This window comes from Hemibagrus wyckioides, linkage group LG14 (assembly GCF_019097595.1).
Source record: "Hemibagrus wyckioides isolate EC202008001 linkage group LG14, SWU_Hwy_1.0, whole genome shotgun sequence".
Classification (NCBI taxonomy): Eukaryota; Metazoa; Chordata; class Actinopteri; order Siluriformes; family Bagridae; genus Hemibagrus; species Hemibagrus wyckioides.
Genome location: NC_080723.1, coordinates 19,593,122 through 19,611,978, shown reverse-complemented (window position 1 = coordinate 19,611,978; position 18,857 = coordinate 19,593,122). Strand labels below are relative to the sequence as shown.

Here is an 18,857-nt window from a genome sequence, read left to right as displayed (position 1 = left end):
GCTGTTATGTCCTAGCTGTTATATCCTAGCTGTTATATCCTAGCTGTTATGTCCTAGCTGTTATATCCTAGCTGTTATATCCTAGCTGTTATGTCCTAGCTATTTTGTCATAGCTGTTATGTCTTAGCTGTTATATTCTAGCTGTTTTGTCCTAGCTGTTATGTCCTAGCTGGTATGTATTAGCTGTTTTTCTTCCTGTTCCTAGCTTTTTTTTCTAATGGTTTTGTCCAAGTTGTTGTCTCTTAGCTGTTTTGTTCAAGCTGTTATGTCCTAGCTGTTATGCCTTAGCTATTTTGTCATAGCTGTTATATTCTAGCTGTTATGTCATAGCTGTTATGTCTTAGCTGTTATATTCTAGCTGTTTTGTCCTATCTGGTATTCAGTATGAAAACTGACTATAAGCATGTTTTTAACTGAAAGATTAGTCTATGAGAAATGTCTTCTTACTTCACAACACAACTGAAGCCATGAAGCCTGTGTATTATGTAATGTTGAACAGCAGGTATCAGGGCTATTTAGATCCATTTGCTTGCTTTTCACTGAAAAACTATGTTGTTTAATTTTTTTTAGTATACACACATATGTGTATTTACATGTATTTTAAAATAATTCTTTAAATATATAAGTCACATCAAAATCAATCCCGAAAAAAGAGTCGATTCACTAATTCCATGCATTGCGACCTGAGTCAACTTGGGAGTCGATTCCATACACCGAAAATTATTCACCATGCAATTCAACGGCAATTACAAACTTTTTTGAGGATGTCCATCAAACTTTAGTGACCAGGCGGAGTAGGCTTCCTCACTTCCGAGCCTGAGAACTAACACCTCCATTTTATTTTATTTTCATTTTATTCATTAGAATCCTGTCAGATTGTAATTGTAATACATTGATATGACCACGTGGTGGTGCTCTTGCACCTTGCCGTATTTATGAGCTTACAGTATTAAAGTTTTCCAGCAGGAGGCGCTCACCTGCCACAGCGAGCCTGCAGTGGAATCTTCAGCACGTTTCCTCCTCCTCTTCCTCCTGTGTATGCTAGCCCTGCCTCTGTCTCTGCCTCTGCCTCTTCCTCGTCCTCCATCATCTCCTCAGCTTCCTGTAGATGAGGAAAGTGGCCGGTTTATATCAAGTCATGAGCCAAAAGAATATTCTCTGGTGGATACAAACCACAAAATCTGTATATTATCCCCCAAAAAATACTATATGACAGTGTCAGGTTTATGATTTAACATATATGCTGTTTCTTTTTTCTTTTTTGTATTTTAAAGATCACATCCTATGTCTAGCAAAGTTCTCCCAGCTCTAGATGGCAAAATATATCCATAAATAATACAGAGTGGTGAGTACAGAGCCTCAATCCTTCATGACATGGAATCCACAATATGTTGCAAACATTCCTCTGGCATTCTGGTCCATGTTGACCACATCATTCCATCACACAATTCTGAGAGATTTTTCAGAATCTCTGCCCCATTCCAAAAATGTTCTACTGGACTCGGATCTGGTGCCTGGCAAGGTCACTGAAGGACACTGAACTCACTGTCACGTTGAAGATTGCAGTATTGAAGGGATTCACATGATCAGCAACTATACTCTAATATTCAAGTGATGATCGATTAGTATTCAAGGACCCCAGGTGTGCCTAGAAAAGATTTCCTGGACCATTTCACCACTACACCACCTCTACAAGTCTGGACTGCTGACTTAAGGCAGGTTAGGTTCATAAATTCATGCAGTTGGTGCTCAATTCTGACTCTACCATCTGTGCCTAATCCAGATTCATCAGACCAGGCTACGCTTAGACTAGCATGGATCCCAGTAGCTTACAAAAACATATTAAACAGTAAAAAAGTAAATCTCAAGCTGGTTAATTCCATGATAAATGATCTGAAAGTGGACAATAAACAAATCCATAAATACACTTGTAATTCTTTTGGCATATCTACTCAATTAAACTGTAATAAATGCTTCTCTGTACCTGTTTAGCTTTCTTGTTCTTCTTGTCATCCTCTGTCTTCTTTTTGCTCTCGGGCATCAGGTCATCGAGCCAGCTCAGCTCTCGCTTGGTGAAGCAGAAATCCAGCAGCTTTCGCACAAACACTAATGCCAGCACCTGAGACACGGAGCAGCATGTATATAATAATAATAAATATATATATTTTATATATATATATATATATATATATATATATATATATATATATATATATATATATACTATATATAATTATATATTATTATATATTATATTATATAATATATTATATATAATAATATATATATATAGTTTCACTCTAAACTGGGTGGCTGATGATGCCTTTGGCATAATTAGAAGGGTTAGGTTAGTTTAAAAAAAATAATTAAATGTATTAAATTAATTAATTGTATATAAAGAATGTATTAAATTAATTAATTAAATTAATGTATTTAATGTATTAAATTAAATGTATATTTAATACATTTAATTATTTAATTATTTAATAATAATTAAATGTATTTTATACATATATTAAACGTATAAGTGGCATTTAATATATATATTTATTATATTATATATAAATATAATTTTTTAAAATAATTATTTTAATTTAGATATTAAAAAAATAAATTACAAAAATCAATATGTATATATATATATATATATATTATTGGAATTTATATATTCAAAAAAATGTTAAAATATAATTATATAGTATAATTTATACATTTTCTATAATTAAATCATTAGCTGAATGAAGAACATTTACAACTTTCTTACTAACCCAGCTTGCTGTTATTAGCTTGTTATTAATTCTTTTGGGACACTTATGATGAAACGAATCTCTTAGTTTACATTGTTTAGAAATATTTTTTTAGCAAATGCAATAAGTAAACACAGTAATGTAGTTCTTCTTCTTCTTCCGCTTTGTAACCTGTAGCCAATCTTTGACTCATTGCTAAGATAACACCACAACAATACAGCTCCAGTATCAGAGAATAATATGCCATGCCTCCATCTTGTTAATTATCTTATGTTAATGAGACGTGCTGTCAAATGTTATCTGTTGTTTATGAAGATTTGAGGCGACACTGACAATTTTAATCCCTAGATAGCTGTTAGTCTTTCACGCTCGGTGCTGGCTGAATAAGAGTGTAATCATGCCGTTGATACCATCATGGGGAAGACGACGCGAGCGGCCGAGGCTTTGATAACCCACAGCAGAACCAGACACGTGAGCTGCACCAGCGTGAAGACGTGAACCTTCCACAGCGGCACGTACCGCAGGTAGATAAGATCGGGCTGGTGCTTCGCCGGCATACCGAACAGCTTTATCCTGTCGAAGAACTGAGAGACATGAAGGGAAGGGAGAGAAAGCTTTTAGGATGATTATTGCATTCTTCTGTGATAGAAGTCCAACAGCTGTAATTATAGGAGGAGCAGCCAGGCAAGGATTAAAACTCATGGGGGTGAAAAATAAGGTGAGGTGGAATGGAGTGGGGTGAGATCAGGTGAGATGAGTTTAAGGTGAGTTCGGGGTGAGTTTGTGGCGAGTATGGGGTGAGATGAGTTTGGGGTGAGTTTAGAGTGAGTTTGGGGTAAGTTTAGGGTGAACTGAGTTTGATGTGAGTTTAGGGTGAGTTTGGGATGAGTTTAGGGTGAAACTGAAGTGAGATGAGTTTGGGTGAGTTTAGAGTGAGAATTGAGGAGTCAATAGCATTGGAGCATAATAAATAAATGTAGAGTATATGTCATCACCACAAGGTCACATTTGCAGTGTTTAGAGGCCATGTATCTCTAAACCCCGCCCCCTCTCTGCTTCATGGTTATGTCTGGGGATGGGGCAGAGCTAATATTCGAACCAGGATACAGTGAAGGGAAGCCTGATATGAAGAAAACTTAATCAATATAATTTCACCTGAATGCCTTTCAGAGAGGAAACCCCCATGTAGAGAAAGACTCCATACAGCACAGGCATGGGAATGAACTAGACACAAATCATACACACATATGGTTAAATTAATACAGATAACCTCATACAAAACACAGTGCTGATTAATGTGTGTGTGTGTGTGTGTGTGTGTGTTATTTAAAGAATTATGAAAAAAACTCAAACAGTTCTAACCTTCAATATGGAGGTCATGAAGACGGAGCAGCCCATGAGGGTGAAGATGAGTACTCCGGTAAGCCGCTGCTCCCTGATGCCCAGGAATTTGGGCTGTTCCCCCGGTGCTGAGCAGCTGGACTCCTGCTTCAGGCTGTTCACGTGTGATATGGAGAGAACTGTTGCAGCCACGAACCATGGCAGTCCCATCACTGAACACACACCCAACATCACAGCCACCACCAGCAGGTCCAGATGATAACCACAGCCTTTCTGCAGAGACAGAGTGCAGAAGAGCATCCATCATTAAGCAGGGAAGAGAAAAAAAAGGTCTAGGTTGTTGCAGAGGATGGTGTGTGTGTGTGAGTGTGTGTGTGTTGGCATTACCTTGAGTTTGTGCTCTTTGCGGTTGATGATGACAGCAGTGATCTGCTGGTCCATGAAGATAAGAATGGTGCAGAGAAGAGCAGGAATTACTGACACCAGAACCATCCACCAGGGGTTAGAACCAAGCGGAGAGATCAGCCAACCACGGTGCTTCGAAGTGGGCTACACACACACACACACACACACACACAATACCAAGAAGAAGAAGATATAGACAATATATATACAAAAATTATATATTATATATATATATATATGTGTGTGTGTGTGTGTGTGTGTGTTACCTCGAAGCGATCAGGCACATTGAGTTTGGGTGATGGAATCCCAACCAGATAATCCACCAGCACCATCACCATTATAGTCAAAAACACGGCAAAATCACTGATAGTGGAGCGCACCTACACCCACACACACACACACTCATTTTACTACTTTTGTACAGTGCACCTGTTGCTGTGTATTACTGTTACTAGATGATGCAATATCTAACCTTGATATTTTGTGTGTGTGTGTGTGTGTGTGTGGTCACCTTGGTAGGGAAATATCTTTCTGTCTTGAACTGCTTGAGCAGAGAAGAGAGGAAGAATGTGGTGAAGAAGAGGATGATGGACCAGAATAGCACATCAGGGATGAAGGGTCCATGGAGTCCGCAAGCAGGACCTACAAACTCGCCATGCAGGTGCTTACACATCTATACACACACACACACAACACACACAGTTGTTTGTAATTTACCTGTTGGCTCCCTCATGTAAAGTTTTAGGGACAGGCATACACACCTGTTTCATTTACATTTACTCTGGTGTCCCACAGGGTTCAGTGATGGGTCCTGTTCTCTTCCCCCTACACCTATCTCTACACTGCAGGTATGCTGGTGACACTCAGCTCATCTTTCCTTTCACACTTAGCATAGGGTTTTATTCCACTGAAGCAACAGTTTGCAATCCTAGTCTTTAATTTAGAGCTAAGTTTTGTCCCTGGTCTAACACACCTGATTCCCCTAAACAGCATCATATTGAGTTATGGTCAGTGTGTTAGATCAGGACAGCACCAGAGTTGGAAATCAGCACCAGAGTTGGAAATCCGCCCTTTGGGGGAACCTACAAGGAGATCCCCAGGAACATGTTTCCTAAGGATGATATCAGATATCCTGGTTGTAATTCAAATCTTGGTGTATCTAACAGATATCTCATCACTGATGATCTCTCCTGGTCAAGCAGCTTTCTTCTGATACTTGTCTTCAACAAGGCTATATTCTGTAGTCTTGTATTTTGGTTCTTATTGGTCCTGGGGGAAAACAAGCCAACTTTTCTTTAGACACACCAATATACCAAAACGTCCCATCTGCATTTACCCCACTGGCTGTGTTCATTAGATTCAAAACCCTGCTGTTTGATCGCAATGGTCAGAATGCTCAAACCAGGGTTGTCCAGTCTTATCTGGAAAGGGTCAGTGTGGCTGTAGGTTTTCAATCTAATCAAGCAGGAGTCACACCTGATTCCACCTGTTTAATCAGTTGATCCTGGCTTTCAAGAGACTCAGGTGTGGCTTCTTGGTCGGAATGAAAACCTGCATCCACACCGGCTCTTTGAGGATAAGATTAGACACCTCTGGCATAAACTGTTTTTGGACATTTGACCATTGAAATCAAACAGCAGGTCCATTCAGGATTTTGAAGATAATGGAGGCAGGGGACTTTATGCCCAAGTACAGCCGCACTGCCGAACAAACTTGTTTTAAAAAAAATTCTGCTGTAATCATAAATATGAATGATGCTCATTCTGAACATCCAACACTCTTGATACCTTACTCTTCTGCATCTGTATATTGCAATCCCACTATCAGATGTAACCAACTCTCAAGGTTCCTCCTAAGGAACCTTCTCTGTCCATTAGAGATCTAAACCTACATCCAGATTTCCTTCAAGTTGATTTTTTACACAAGTACACAAGGAAGACAAGCATCTCTACTGGCACCCAATAGTAAGTCCCTTACTGGTGCCATCAAGTGACACAATCAATCCTGACACTTCTTACTACAGACCAAAAGAAAAAACAAGTCCTGTTTCCAACCTGTATCTTTAGACCACTGCCACAGGATCCACTGGATGTTGGAAATGGTGGGAATGTAGAAATCTGAGTGGGTGTGTGTGACAGGTGAGAGGTGTGGGGGTATACTGACCGTCACATTGAGTTGATTCCATGGTATTGAATCTGTAGTGTGTCCTGTTGAGTTCCAGATCTGCAGGGTCTCATTGGACATTTGACTGGGAGCCGAGCACTGACAGCTAGAAAAGAAACATCATTGCAAATGAAGAATATCCCGCATTACAGCTACTCTACAGTACAGTGGAAACAGGGTGTGTGTGTACCTGTACAGTGTGAGGTTATCCAGGTCAGTGTGTGTGTTGATGGGATAGGTCTCTCGGAGTTGCAGCAGTTTCTCCAGTGCCTCGTAGATGAAGATGATGCAGATGAGTGCAGCAAATGCTTCCTCTGTGAAGCGTGTGATATAACATACCAGTGAACTCGCGTCAGTTGCCACCAGCACTATACAAAGGAACGCCGTCCACAGTCCGATACAGGCACGAAGGGACAGGTAGGACATTCCATAATCCCTAGTGACACATAGGACGAGGACGAGGTATGTGTTACTTTCTTCAGCTTTGTTGAGGTAAAAAATTACACAAATACATGATCAAGAGACACCCAAGGTTTCTCTCCACATTCTCTTTGCCAATAATGGAAATCTATCATGTTTATTCACTAATTCTTCTTCATTCTGCTTTATCATGAACAGGGTCGCAGTAGATCTGGAGCTGATCCCAGGAACACTGGACACGCAGTGGGAATGCTTCCTCGGTTCAATGCCAGTTCAACGCATGGAACCTTTACACCTAGTGGCATTTTAGCAAAGCCATATTGGCATGTTTTTGGGACATAGGAGAAACCAGGGAACCCAAAGGAACATGAGAAATTCCATGGAAGTCCATATTAGAGTCCCACATAGACATGAAGACGGAAATCATCAATAATCAATTTCCTTCATTTTTGTTCAATAGTAACAAGGTAGCTTACCACTTCCTAACCTAGCGACACATGATAATAAGCCACGAACTATTCAGCTGCACCAACAAGCAGACAAGGGAAAGCAAATCTCTGCTTCTTCGTCAGCTTCAGACATTAGTTTTCGTTTTAATTTTGTTCCATATATTACAGTTTCTATTCGTTTCACATCACCCTGAACCATGAGGGATACATAAACCTTTTCTTTAGCCAAAGGAAAGTGTGTATTTTTATGCATAACTTTACTAAAAATCATGGTGCCCCCTGGTGGCCCTGAGGCTTTAACCAACCACTCACATTGCTTATTAAAATAAACAGTCCTGGTCCTTGCTGTTCCATTTCATTCAAAATAATTGAAAAAGTAACCTTAAATTTAGTAAGAAGCAATTTTCTTCATTAAACCCCTTCGTTTAATAGACATCTTATGTACTACTCAAGTGCACAGGGTATAGTATATAGTATATAGCAGATAGTGAAGAGTACACCAGACTCACTCGCAGAACTTGAAGAGGATTTTCTCAAACACCAGTACAGGCCCCGTGCTGCCCAGAATGGTCAGGGGCTGACCGGCGAACAGAGAGAACGCCACTCCTGTCAGAGACGCTCCAAACAATGACTCGATAGCACTCTGATAGAGAGAAAGACAAATACAAACACACACACACACACACAAGAAGGTATGTTGAAGGTGAGCAGGTCCTGTTTTTCCAGGCAGTCTCCCAAGTTGTCAGAGCTCATATGTCACCCCTGTAAACTGTGGCTCAGATTATGCACTGGTTACACGACTGCTCAGACACGTACACACATCATCACACACACCTATCAGTAATTCTGAGTATTGTATTTGGGAAACACTCACAATGTTACTCTTGGTAGCTTCTCCTAGAAGTCCCCCGAAGGTGATAACAGGAGACATGCAGGCGCAGTAGAGGAAGAGCACCGACGCTACACACTGCAGTCTGAAGCCGTCCAATACGTCGCTCCAGTAGAAAGGAGCTTTACGCTTTATATCACACACCAGTCCACCAAAAATCCTACACACACACACACACACACAAATAATACCTTTAGTTAAAATTCAGCAGTATATTCTAATAAATTGGGTCTTACAGACCTGCAGTGTTGAGGTACAACCTTGAAGTCGTTTATGCAACGATCTAACACTCTCCATCTGATGATCTCTGTGATTTATCACTGCAGCTGCCATAGCTTCCTGCCATGCTTGTTTCAAAAGGTCTGGCTTTTATCAAGCTCATACCTCACGGATATTTTTAACAGACTACGCAGAGGAAGAAGCCGTCACTTCTCAAAGCCAGTTTTACATGCTAACATTTTAGTATTGTTTACTTAGCATCGTCAAACTGAGGATCCATGACTCGGTAATTATTTCTCCTCTTAACGTTATTTCTGTAACTATTTAATGCTATGCTACATCTATATCTAGCCGAATCTCAGAAATCAAGAGTAAATATTACAGATGTTTTGGATAAAAAGCTGTATTTTTGTGAGGACTAGATGGTTGTGATCATGTTTGATGTTCGATTGTTCTCAAAGAGCTACAACACATACAGTAAAAACACACACACACGCACAAAGCTCACAAGTATTAGCGATTACTGAGGGAAAACAGCTCATCCGTTTCTAGCAGTACGGAAGCATTTTACTGTGTGTGTGTGTGTGTGTGTATGCAATCTCGCTCCAGCAGGCCTTCAGATTGGAATAGCAAGACGAACCAGAATGAAAAGGCTTATCAAGAGCTGCCAGCGGCGCTCTATAGTGTAGGAGATGAAAGGACGAGGCAGTGTGTGCGTATTCCTTCGGTTTCACTCGCCACCACGCTATCTAAAGCTTTTACACAGAAAGAAGTGAAGAACGCAGAGGACAAACTGCCTCCTCTCCAAACTTTCTGTGATCCATTACACATGGAATAAAATATGTGTATACATTCCAGCAAAGCAAGACAGTGAACTGATCTCTGACTGAATAAACGTGTTAACATTTTTTTCTCCGGGTAAAGGTCAGCTAGCTAACATGCAGGAAAGTGACTCAAACTCTGAGAGGCAGTGTAGGTGTTATAAAAAACAATATTGGGGTAGTCTTTTCAAATACAGTGGAACCTCAGCATCTGAATTAAATTCGTTCTGGAGACGAGTTCTTGAAGCGAAAATTTGTATTGCGAAAGGAATTTTTCCATAGGAAATAATGTAAATGTAGATAATCCGTTCCAGCCACACAAAAATATTACCAATTTCCAAGGGTTAAGGGTCCTCACAGGAAGTCGTGCCACCAAGCTTGGGATAAAAATAGAACAGACCACCCACGCAGCACATTCCACAGAGACAGCCCTTTTGGCGGTCACTGAGAAACTACAAGTTATTCAGTGTGGCTGGTGTTTGTTAGCTAAATAGCTAAAAATGCTAAATAACCACCTTATCAGCATTGACGCACAACTACCGATCTGTTTACGTGAATCATCTGCCATACGACTACCATTATGTTGCTATAGAAACAATAACAATATTAGCAAGAGCATATTTATAGAATCCAGCTGGAAGCAGTGATAGAGCTGATGTCATACCTCCCTGTTCTCTGAAGCTCTGGGCCGGGTTGGTGGTCCTCCTCGTGGCTCGGCTCGGTAGACGTCACGGTTCCGTTAGGTTGTGATGGTCTCTTCCGCTTCATCTACACCGAAAGATGAGCACATGAGTTATACACACACACACACACACACTCTTCATCCCTACATGTAATAATGAGTCAGAAATTCACTGACTGTTGTCTGTTCAATCAAACCGGTATTATTAACACAGGACCTTAAACAATGGGTATTGAAGCAAAGCAGTGTTAGCTGGCTAGCTATCAAACATAGCCTATGCTAATCATAGGCTGGATAGAAACAACCAGAGATTCCACTGAGAGCAGATATAATTTGGGTCGTGTTTTGTTTTTTGTTTTTTTTAACAGTGTAACCGTGACACTAACATGCTAGCTCTTGATCGGTGCTTTGAAACTAGCTAGATTTGTTTTGTGGAGCGTTGATGATTAGTTAGTTAGCTAGCTAGCCGACGAAGTAGGCTTGATATTGTGGTATTAGCAAATCTTTGGTAAACATTTAGAGTATTCTCAATTCTTCTCTCAGTTATGCTAGCCTTACACTTGTGACTCAAGGCTATTAGCTTCTTTTAGCACTGTGACCTAAAGCTCAACTGCTAAACAAATTCTTTTCTATAAATCCTTTGTGCTATATATTTTTTTGCATTCAGTCTGACAACTGTGGTGTTCTAGTCTAGCAGAACTAGCATGTGTAAATGCTAGGTGATTGTGTATTGTATTAGCCAGAGAATTTAATACTCGTATTTTTAGAAGGTCATCGTTAGCAAGTTAAACATGAAGCAACTAGCATGACCTCTGACCTGTGATGGAACATTCTTGGGAGGCTCGATGCGTATGGTGGGGTCCCATTCTCCTGGAGGAAGAACAGTCACCTGGTCTAAAAACTCATCAATGCCAGAAAGGAGATCCGCTCTGTCCCGGGCTTTATACGCCACGTCGTGGAAGATCTTGTAACATAGAGAGAGAAATGGGTCTGATCATTTGAATGTTCCTATTCCTGAGTCTAATAGCAATCAGAGCTTTCCTGTTCCAGTTTCCTGAAAGATTTGCTGCACAATTATTATTACTGGTAAATATTAGAGCAAGCATTAAGCACATTAAACACGCCCTATCAGTTAACATGATCTTTTAGGATGCTTTTGGAAAAGCAGACCCTAGGCTATAGCTTTAAGGCCCAATCTAAAGCAGGGTGCCAAAGAAAGAGCCTGTAGGATGAGGACTTTAATGTGGAGGAAAAACTCTGTGCACTTTCTTCTTGCTGTTGTTGACTGACTCTATGTCTGTTCTTTCTATCAGTTTCAGTTCAGTTTTAGCAGCTTAGTGGGTAGTGAAGATGGTTCTTTTTTAGAAGCATTTAGGGGTTCTTCTTCATCATCATCTTCTTCTTCTGCTTCTATCAAGTCATCCCTGATATTCCTATAGTTTCATGTTTATTCCTACACTCTTAAAAGGAAAGGTTCTTTACAGAATCCAAAATGGTTCCATAGCTCTCAAAATTAAAGGTTCTTAAATGGTTCTTTGTTTCTATGAAGGACAGGAACAAAAATGTTTTTGTGCAGTGATGCCATAGAAGAACAATTTTTGGTTCCCAAAAGAACCTTTCACTAAGTAGTTCTAAAAAGAAACCTCTTTTCTCAGTGTAATAAAGAACATTTATATAGACTAATTTACCTTTTTCCACTACATTCATCTGAAGAAATGTTCCATAGGTGTTAAAGGTTTCTTGGTAGAACTGTACACTCTTACATAGAACCATTTAAGAACCTTTAAGTGTTATGGCACTAAGAAAAATTGGGGTCTTTTAAGAACCATTTACTAAAAGGTACTTTTAACAGAATACATTTATTTCAACATGGTGGTGTTATGAAACACTGTATGTAATGAAGTGACGTTCTCTTGACTGAATTTATTCCTGCACTTGTTCTGAAATTTGCATTTGGACACAACAGATGCAGAAATGACTAATCAACAATAGAATCATAAAAAAAAAAATACCAGTCCTCATAACACTTGTGTTTTTTTTCCACATCTGTGTCATTACGTTATTATTAGAACACTGAATTCATTTCAACGGGTCCTTGAGGAGAATCACAGGAATCTCTGCTCCTTTAATCTACTCTGTGTAAATAAGTTAGTGTCCATTAGTGAACATTTTACCTCGTCTGTCATCAGAGTGGCCATGGAGCGTCCGATCTCGTGGTACTGAGGACCTTTTCCATATGGCCCGAGTAGTAGAAACAGGAACCTGACACACACACACACACAGAGTGCTCAAATAGTGTTTCAAGATTGTTTCTATAGTAACAACTACTCTATTGTTTCTATAGTAACAGCTACAATATTATTTCTATAGTAACAGCTACTATATTGTTTCTATAGTAACAGCTACAAAATTATTTCTATAGTAACAGCTATTATATTGTTTCTATAGTAACAGCTACAAAATTATTTCTATAGTAACAGCTACTATATTGTTTCTATAGTAACAGCTACAAAATTATTTCTATAGTAACAGCTACTATATTGTTTCTATAGTAACAGCTACTATATTATTTCTATAGTAACAGCTACTATATTCCATCTATAGTAACAGCTACTATATTCTATCTATAGTAACAGCTACTATATTATTTCCATAGTAACAGCTAATATATTATATCTATAGTAACAGCTACTGTATTATTTCCATAGTAACAGCTACTATATTATTTCCATAGTAACAGCTAATATATTATATCTATAGTAACAGCTACTGTATTATTTCCATAGTAACAGTTACAGTATTGTTTCTATAGTAACAGTTACAGTATTGTTTCTATAGTAACAGCTACTGAATTGTTTCTATAGTAACTCATTTTTATATTGTTTCTATAGTAACAGTTACAGTATTGTTTCTATATTAAGAGCTAATATTTTGTTTCTATAGTAACAGCTACTATATTGTTTCTATAGTAACAGTTACATTATTGTTTCTACAGTAACAGTTATATTATTGTTTCTATAGTAACAGCTACTATATTGTTTCTATAGTAACAGTTACTATATTGTTTCTATAGTTACAGTTACATTATTGTTTCTATAGTAACAGCTACTATATTGTTTCTATAGTAACAGTTACATTATTGTTTGTATAGTAACAGCTACTATATTGTTTCTATAGTTACAGTTACATTATTGTTTCTATAGTAACAGCTACTATATTGTTTCTATAGTAACAGTTACATTATTGTTTCTACAGTAACAGTTATATTATTGTTTCTATAGTAACAGCTACTATATTGTTTCTACAGTAACAGTTATATTATTGTTTCTATAGTAACAGTTACATTATTGTTTCTATAGTAACAGCTACAATCTTGTTTCTATAGCAACAGATTCTTATATTGTTTCTATAGTAACAGCTCATTCACTATGAATTTTAAATACTTAAATATCATCAGCATAATAAAGCGATCTATGATGAAACATTTCAGTTTTCCAACACAAGAAAGTCTTCTAAACAAAAACTTTACACTTCATGGTTTCTCAGAAACCTGAGTTAGAATTGTTTTAACATCATGAGTGAGATAACAGTGAGGCTATCAGATAACCCCAGGGTTCCATCTAGAACTACCTCTCAGTGTTTGTGTTACCTGGTTGGCACTGGCACTTCCGTGAGTCCCGTGAGGAGCACAGCAGGAGAGAGACGAACAAACGCTATGATCGGCTTCTCCAGGAAATCCACTTCACCTACCAGAACGTTGGAGGCCTCGGCACCTGGAGGAATCTTCTTCATGAAGTTCATGTCCACCTGAGAGACACAAGACACAAAACACTAAATTCACTGCTGACCACCAATCAGTGACCAAAACATTATCACATGTTTTCATGTTTTTTTATTCACACACTGTTCGTGTTTATTACATATTTATAGCATACCATCTTCTCCTTATCTCTTGAGTTCTACAGCATGTCAGTCACATATGATCTTTCATTCCTGATTTATTCATATAATATGGCTCATTTTGTCCTTCTCACATCATCATCATCTTATCATTTATTGGATTATTTTATCAGTCACAATATATATGAAGAGTCTCGAATAACTTTTTTATTACACTATTTATAAACTATACAAGCAACTGTACTGCCATTACTGAGCATGTTAATGTACTTTACATGGGAACTGTGCACTTACAATAAATTTAAAATATTTAAAGTACACTTAAATTTTTGTAGGAAATATAGGATAATAAATTATGTGGAAATACATGTTTCTGATTATTGTGGATATTGTAATATATTTTTTCTATATTTTTCAAGAATTACAATTTGAGTGAAAGCAGCTGATTTGATGTTAAAATAATGTATTTTAAAATAAGAATTTTATTTTTAATTATAAAATTAAAAATTCATTGTTTCGATTATTTTTTGTTAATTTTTTTTGTTGCATATTTTGTTTATGAAGTAACAAAAAACTAAAGAAAATATATATTTGTTTAAGTAATAATTTTAGCATGTGATGTTAAAATCTTGTTTTTTATATCTATAAAATAAAGTATAGAAACATATTTCTCCTTTTCAGTTTTAAATTCATTTTTAATTAACTACAATCTTAACTAAAAATATGTTTTATAAGTAACGTTGGTCATGTTCAATATGAAGGTATTTTCCACCCTGACCTTTAGGCATGAGTGATGACTTGGGGAAATTTCCAGAATAAAACACTTTGTTGTGAATAATGTGTGGTTTCGCAGTTAAGCAGTGTTTACATGGTGGAAATTTCCGGTGACTTCACACAGTGTGGTTTTATCCGGGACGAGGAACAGTAACCAACACCGAGGCATAAAACACATCCTGGGCAAAACTGTGTGTATATTCCAGTGCAGATGGGTGATTTCTTATATCCTGCTGGTGGTCTGTTGGTTGTTGAGGTTAAGGTGAGACCTATCTATCTATCTATCTATCTATCTATCTATCTATCTATCTATCTATCTATCTATCTATCTATCTATCTATCTATCTATCAGCTATATATTGATTAATCTATCTATCTATCTATCTATCTATCTATCTATCTATCTATCTATCTATCTATCTATCTATTGATTAATCTATCTATCTATCTATCTATCTATCTATCTATCTATCTATCTATCTATCTATCTACCACCTATATATTGATTAATGTATCTATCTATCTAACTATCAGATTTTGTTCTGCTACTACTGTCACTCAGCTTGTCCACCACTCACAAGCCCATAAGTTAGCTATATGCTAAATCCTCTCAGTCACTTGCTCATTAGCTAGCTTAAGCTTGTTGTCCTAGTTGCTTAGCAACAGTGTGGTTACAACTTAAGTTATTTGACTGGTCAGTGTATACAGTAATGATGAGTGTTTGCATTCTTTGGCTGTGTGTGTGTGTGTGTGTGTGTGTTACCTTGCTAAGATCTACAGTGCTGCCATCTTTGCTGTTGCCTGACTTGGCTGATCTGCTGTCACTCAATCTGCCTGCATCCACAGAGCCAGAGAGAAAAGAAGACGACGCCAATGTACCTGAGAGAGAGAGAGAGAGAGAGAGAGAGAAAGAAAGAAAGAAAGAAAGAAAGAAAGAAAGAAAGAAAGAAAAAGAGAGAGGGGGAGAACGCATAAAAGGCAGGGAATAAAAAATACAGGAAAACAGAAATGATAAACAGAATGAAAGAAAGAGATGAGTAAAGACATAGACAAACAGCTGTGCAGCACAAAATGATCATTCTTCAGGTTGCCATATATATCATTTTTCCCCCAAATATTATTTTTGAAATATTCATGTACTAGATGAGTCACATGACTGAGACAGAATAGATTCTGCTGCTGTCTCTGGAGAACAACACTCAGTTATCCAGAACAGCCTAATGATAGAAGTGTTTTCGTTTAACTATTTTTTCCCAGAGGCCAAAAAAACTGAATTCACTCCTGTTTTTGTTGTGTCCATGTTCAGTATTGAACGTCTTTATCATGTCTCACTCCACTGTGGTGTTTAACATGAAGCTCATATGAAAAAGTAGACACTGCGAGCTTTAAGAATTTGTAGTGTTTCATAAGTATTTCTGTTTTTCTCTAGCCTACTAGGCGCGTTGTATTCATACAAACGTTCCAAAAACAGTTCCCACACAAATCTATCTTCAGAAAGTAAACAGTGATATCCAAACATTTCTGCTCTCTGAGATGCCCCAAGCGCTTGTTCATAATCATCTAAAATATGTTATCTTCAATTCTGTGTAAGTTTATTCAACAGAGGGGGGAAAACACACGTCTCACACTGAAAGCCAACAGAGTCCTGACTCATTTTATATCAGACTCACAGCCAGAAAATCATTCATTTATTTAAAACGTGACTTTTTCATTCTGCTGGTTGAATAGAACACCAGTGTAATGGGGGAAAAGTGTTAAGCCTCTTGACCAGCTGGAGCTGGTCAAACTGGTAGACCGTCTTTGCAAGCTAAAATGAATCAATAATAAGATCTCTTATTCCATGTGGTCTACAGACCGACAAACTGTCTATTAATAAAAATACCGTCCCATTTTGATCCCAGTGTCACTCAAAAATACATCAGCCATAACATTATGACCAGTGAGAGGTGAAGTGAATAACACTGATGATCTCCTCATCATGGCACCTTTTAGTGGGTGGGATATATTAGGCAGCATGTGAACATTTTGTCCTCAATGTTGATGTGTTAGAAGCAGGAAAAATGGGCAAGGGTAAGGATTTGAGTCGCCAAATTGTGATGGCTAGTGAACTGGATAAAAGCATCTCCAAAACTGCAGCTCTTGTGGGGTGTTACCGGTCTGCGTTGGTCAATATTTATCAAAAGTATCCTTTAAGTGCTTTAAAAAAGGATCTGCTGCTAACATCTTGGTTGCCAGATACCACAGCACACCTTCAAGGGATCTAGTGGAGTCCATGCCTCGACAGGTCAAGGCTGTTTTGGCAGCAAACAGGTGGACCAACACAATATTAGGCAGGTGGTCATAATGTTATGCCTGATCGGTGTGAACTTCAGCTCATTTGTGGATAAAGGAATTTCATTATCCTTTAAATCTCCTCGTTGTTTTTCTTTTTTTTCGTCATACTCATGCTGGAAGTGTGTAATGTGATGTGATGTGATATACGTGAGCACCTGAGCAGGCTGGCATTCCTCAGTCAGCAATGTGTTTCTACAGCCAGATTATCACGTGCCAGAGATGCCAACATGCCATTATTCAGAGATTAACTGAAGAATGCAGACTAATTCAACACACACAGACACATACACACACACATACCCTCTCCGTCCCCCCCAAACACAGTTTTGCTGATAAACACACATACAATACATGCAATTATCTGATCTATTTTTAATTAGAGCTTCAGAATAGTGTAAAACCATGAGCGCAGAGCTCCATGCCCACAGAGGTGACCGGTTTGTCTTAAACACTCCAGGGAGCACCGGCGGTGAGAAAAGCCGAGCAGGGCAGAAAGAAAGGATATCAGTGGGAAACTTTCAGCAAAGGCTTTAAATAATGTCGATGGGAAAGTTTACTGCAGAACCGAACAAACACAAGGCATGTGGGCAAACACACACACACACAGCAGGGTATAGTATGGCTCGTATTTTCCCAGGTTATTAGAGCTGAAGTTACTTCATAAATCAGTGACCATGTTTACGGAGCCATTTATCAACAGAAAGATTAATGACAGTGGCAAAATGCCAAGAGAAATAAAGGATGGATGGATGGATGGATGGATGGATGGATGGACGATGCATGGATGGATTGATGGATGCATGGATGGATTGATGGATGGATGGATGGATGGATAAAGAAACTACAGCATGCAAAGATTTAATAATATGTCAAATAGAAGTGAGGACCTACTGGTGGTGGAGTCCTACATGCTCAAATGGAAGGAATAAAAAAGTGAGAATGATAAAAAAAGACGAAGGGATTAGTAGCTGCTATATCTCTGCTATCTCATGCTATCACTCACACAAATACTTGTCTTCACCAGCTTTGACATCCAGAACATCTTCCTCTGACTCTTCATCCTCCTCTGGTGGAGACACCACGACCTCCGGGATTTCCAGATGGACCTGTGGGGCTCTCTCTGTCAGGTCAAAGTGTCGAGAAGACGGTGGGGTGCTCAGAGGGGTGGGGACAGGGCTGGGCGAGGTGCCAGGGAGGAGATGGTTCAGCAGCATGGAGACTCTCGAGTCGCTCCTCTGGGACAGGTTGGAAATGGAGCCACCCAGTTTCAGAAGAGAGTTACGGGAAGTGGACAAACCATCACCTAGAGAGAAGAGAGGACGGAGAGGAAAGAGGGGGATGGTTTAAAAGGAAAGGGGAATTCTAGGAAGTCATAAGGGATGCAGAGGCATGCAGTACGGCGATGAGGACATGTTTGAATGCTTGGCTGGGTATGGGAAACAGGAAGGAGACGGGGAAAAAAAAGAAAGCAGAACTTAAAGAGATCCAGAACGCCTCTTGGGATGGAAATTATGCCATGCAAGGAAAGGGACACAAAACTGCTGCCAGAAATTCCCATCATATGATTTACATGCTAATCTCACAATGCATCATGGGTACAATACATGAATAAAGTCACTGGCTGTGCAGAAAAATGCCATAGTTATCATATTAGTGATAGGGTTTAAACATCACCACGTGCCCATTACTAATATTAGTAGAAACTTCTAGACA

General features: G+C 38.6%; 1 protein-coding gene across 5 annotated transcripts in view; it reads right to left on the bottom strand.

Moving 5' to 3' along the window:
- LOC131364544 (sodium bicarbonate cotransporter 3-like) overlaps window positions 1-18,857 on the bottom strand; it is a 38,415-nt gene that overhangs the window by 3,245 nt on the left and 16,313 nt on the right. For 4 of the 5 annotated variants that reach the window (XM_058407760.1, XM_058407759.1, XM_058407761.1 and 1 more), the window contains 18 exons: window positions 18,148-18,447; window positions 15,574-15,689; window positions 13,786-13,943; window positions 12,311-12,398; window positions 10,954-11,100; window positions 10,119-10,222; window positions 8,400-8,574; window positions 8,035-8,168; window positions 6,847-7,092; window positions 6,657-6,762; window positions 5,005-5,166; window positions 4,760-4,873; window positions 4,476-4,637; window positions 4,110-4,361; window positions 3,903-3,971; window positions 3,158-3,331; window positions 1,985-2,119; window positions 978-1,102 (listed from right to left, as the gene is read on the bottom strand). In XM_058407760.1, coding sequence (XP_058263743.1) covers window positions 978-1,102; window positions 1,985-2,119; window positions 3,158-3,331; window positions 3,903-3,971; window positions 4,110-4,361; window positions 4,476-4,637; window positions 4,760-4,873; window positions 5,005-5,166; window positions 6,657-6,762; window positions 6,847-7,092; window positions 8,035-8,168; window positions 8,400-8,574; window positions 10,119-10,222; window positions 10,954-11,100; window positions 12,311-12,398; window positions 13,786-13,943; window positions 15,574-15,689; window positions 18,148-18,447 — 2,767 coding nt within the window. The remainder of the gene's footprint in view (window positions 1-977; window positions 1,103-1,984; window positions 2,120-3,157; window positions 3,332-3,902; window positions 3,972-4,109; window positions 4,362-4,475; window positions 4,638-4,759; window positions 4,874-5,004; window positions 5,167-6,656; window positions 6,763-6,846; window positions 7,093-8,034; window positions 8,169-8,399; window positions 8,575-10,118; window positions 10,223-10,953; window positions 11,101-12,310; window positions 12,399-13,785; window positions 13,944-15,573; window positions 15,690-18,147; window positions 18,448-18,857) is intronic. The other variant, XM_058407762.1, reaches the window with a different exon arrangement.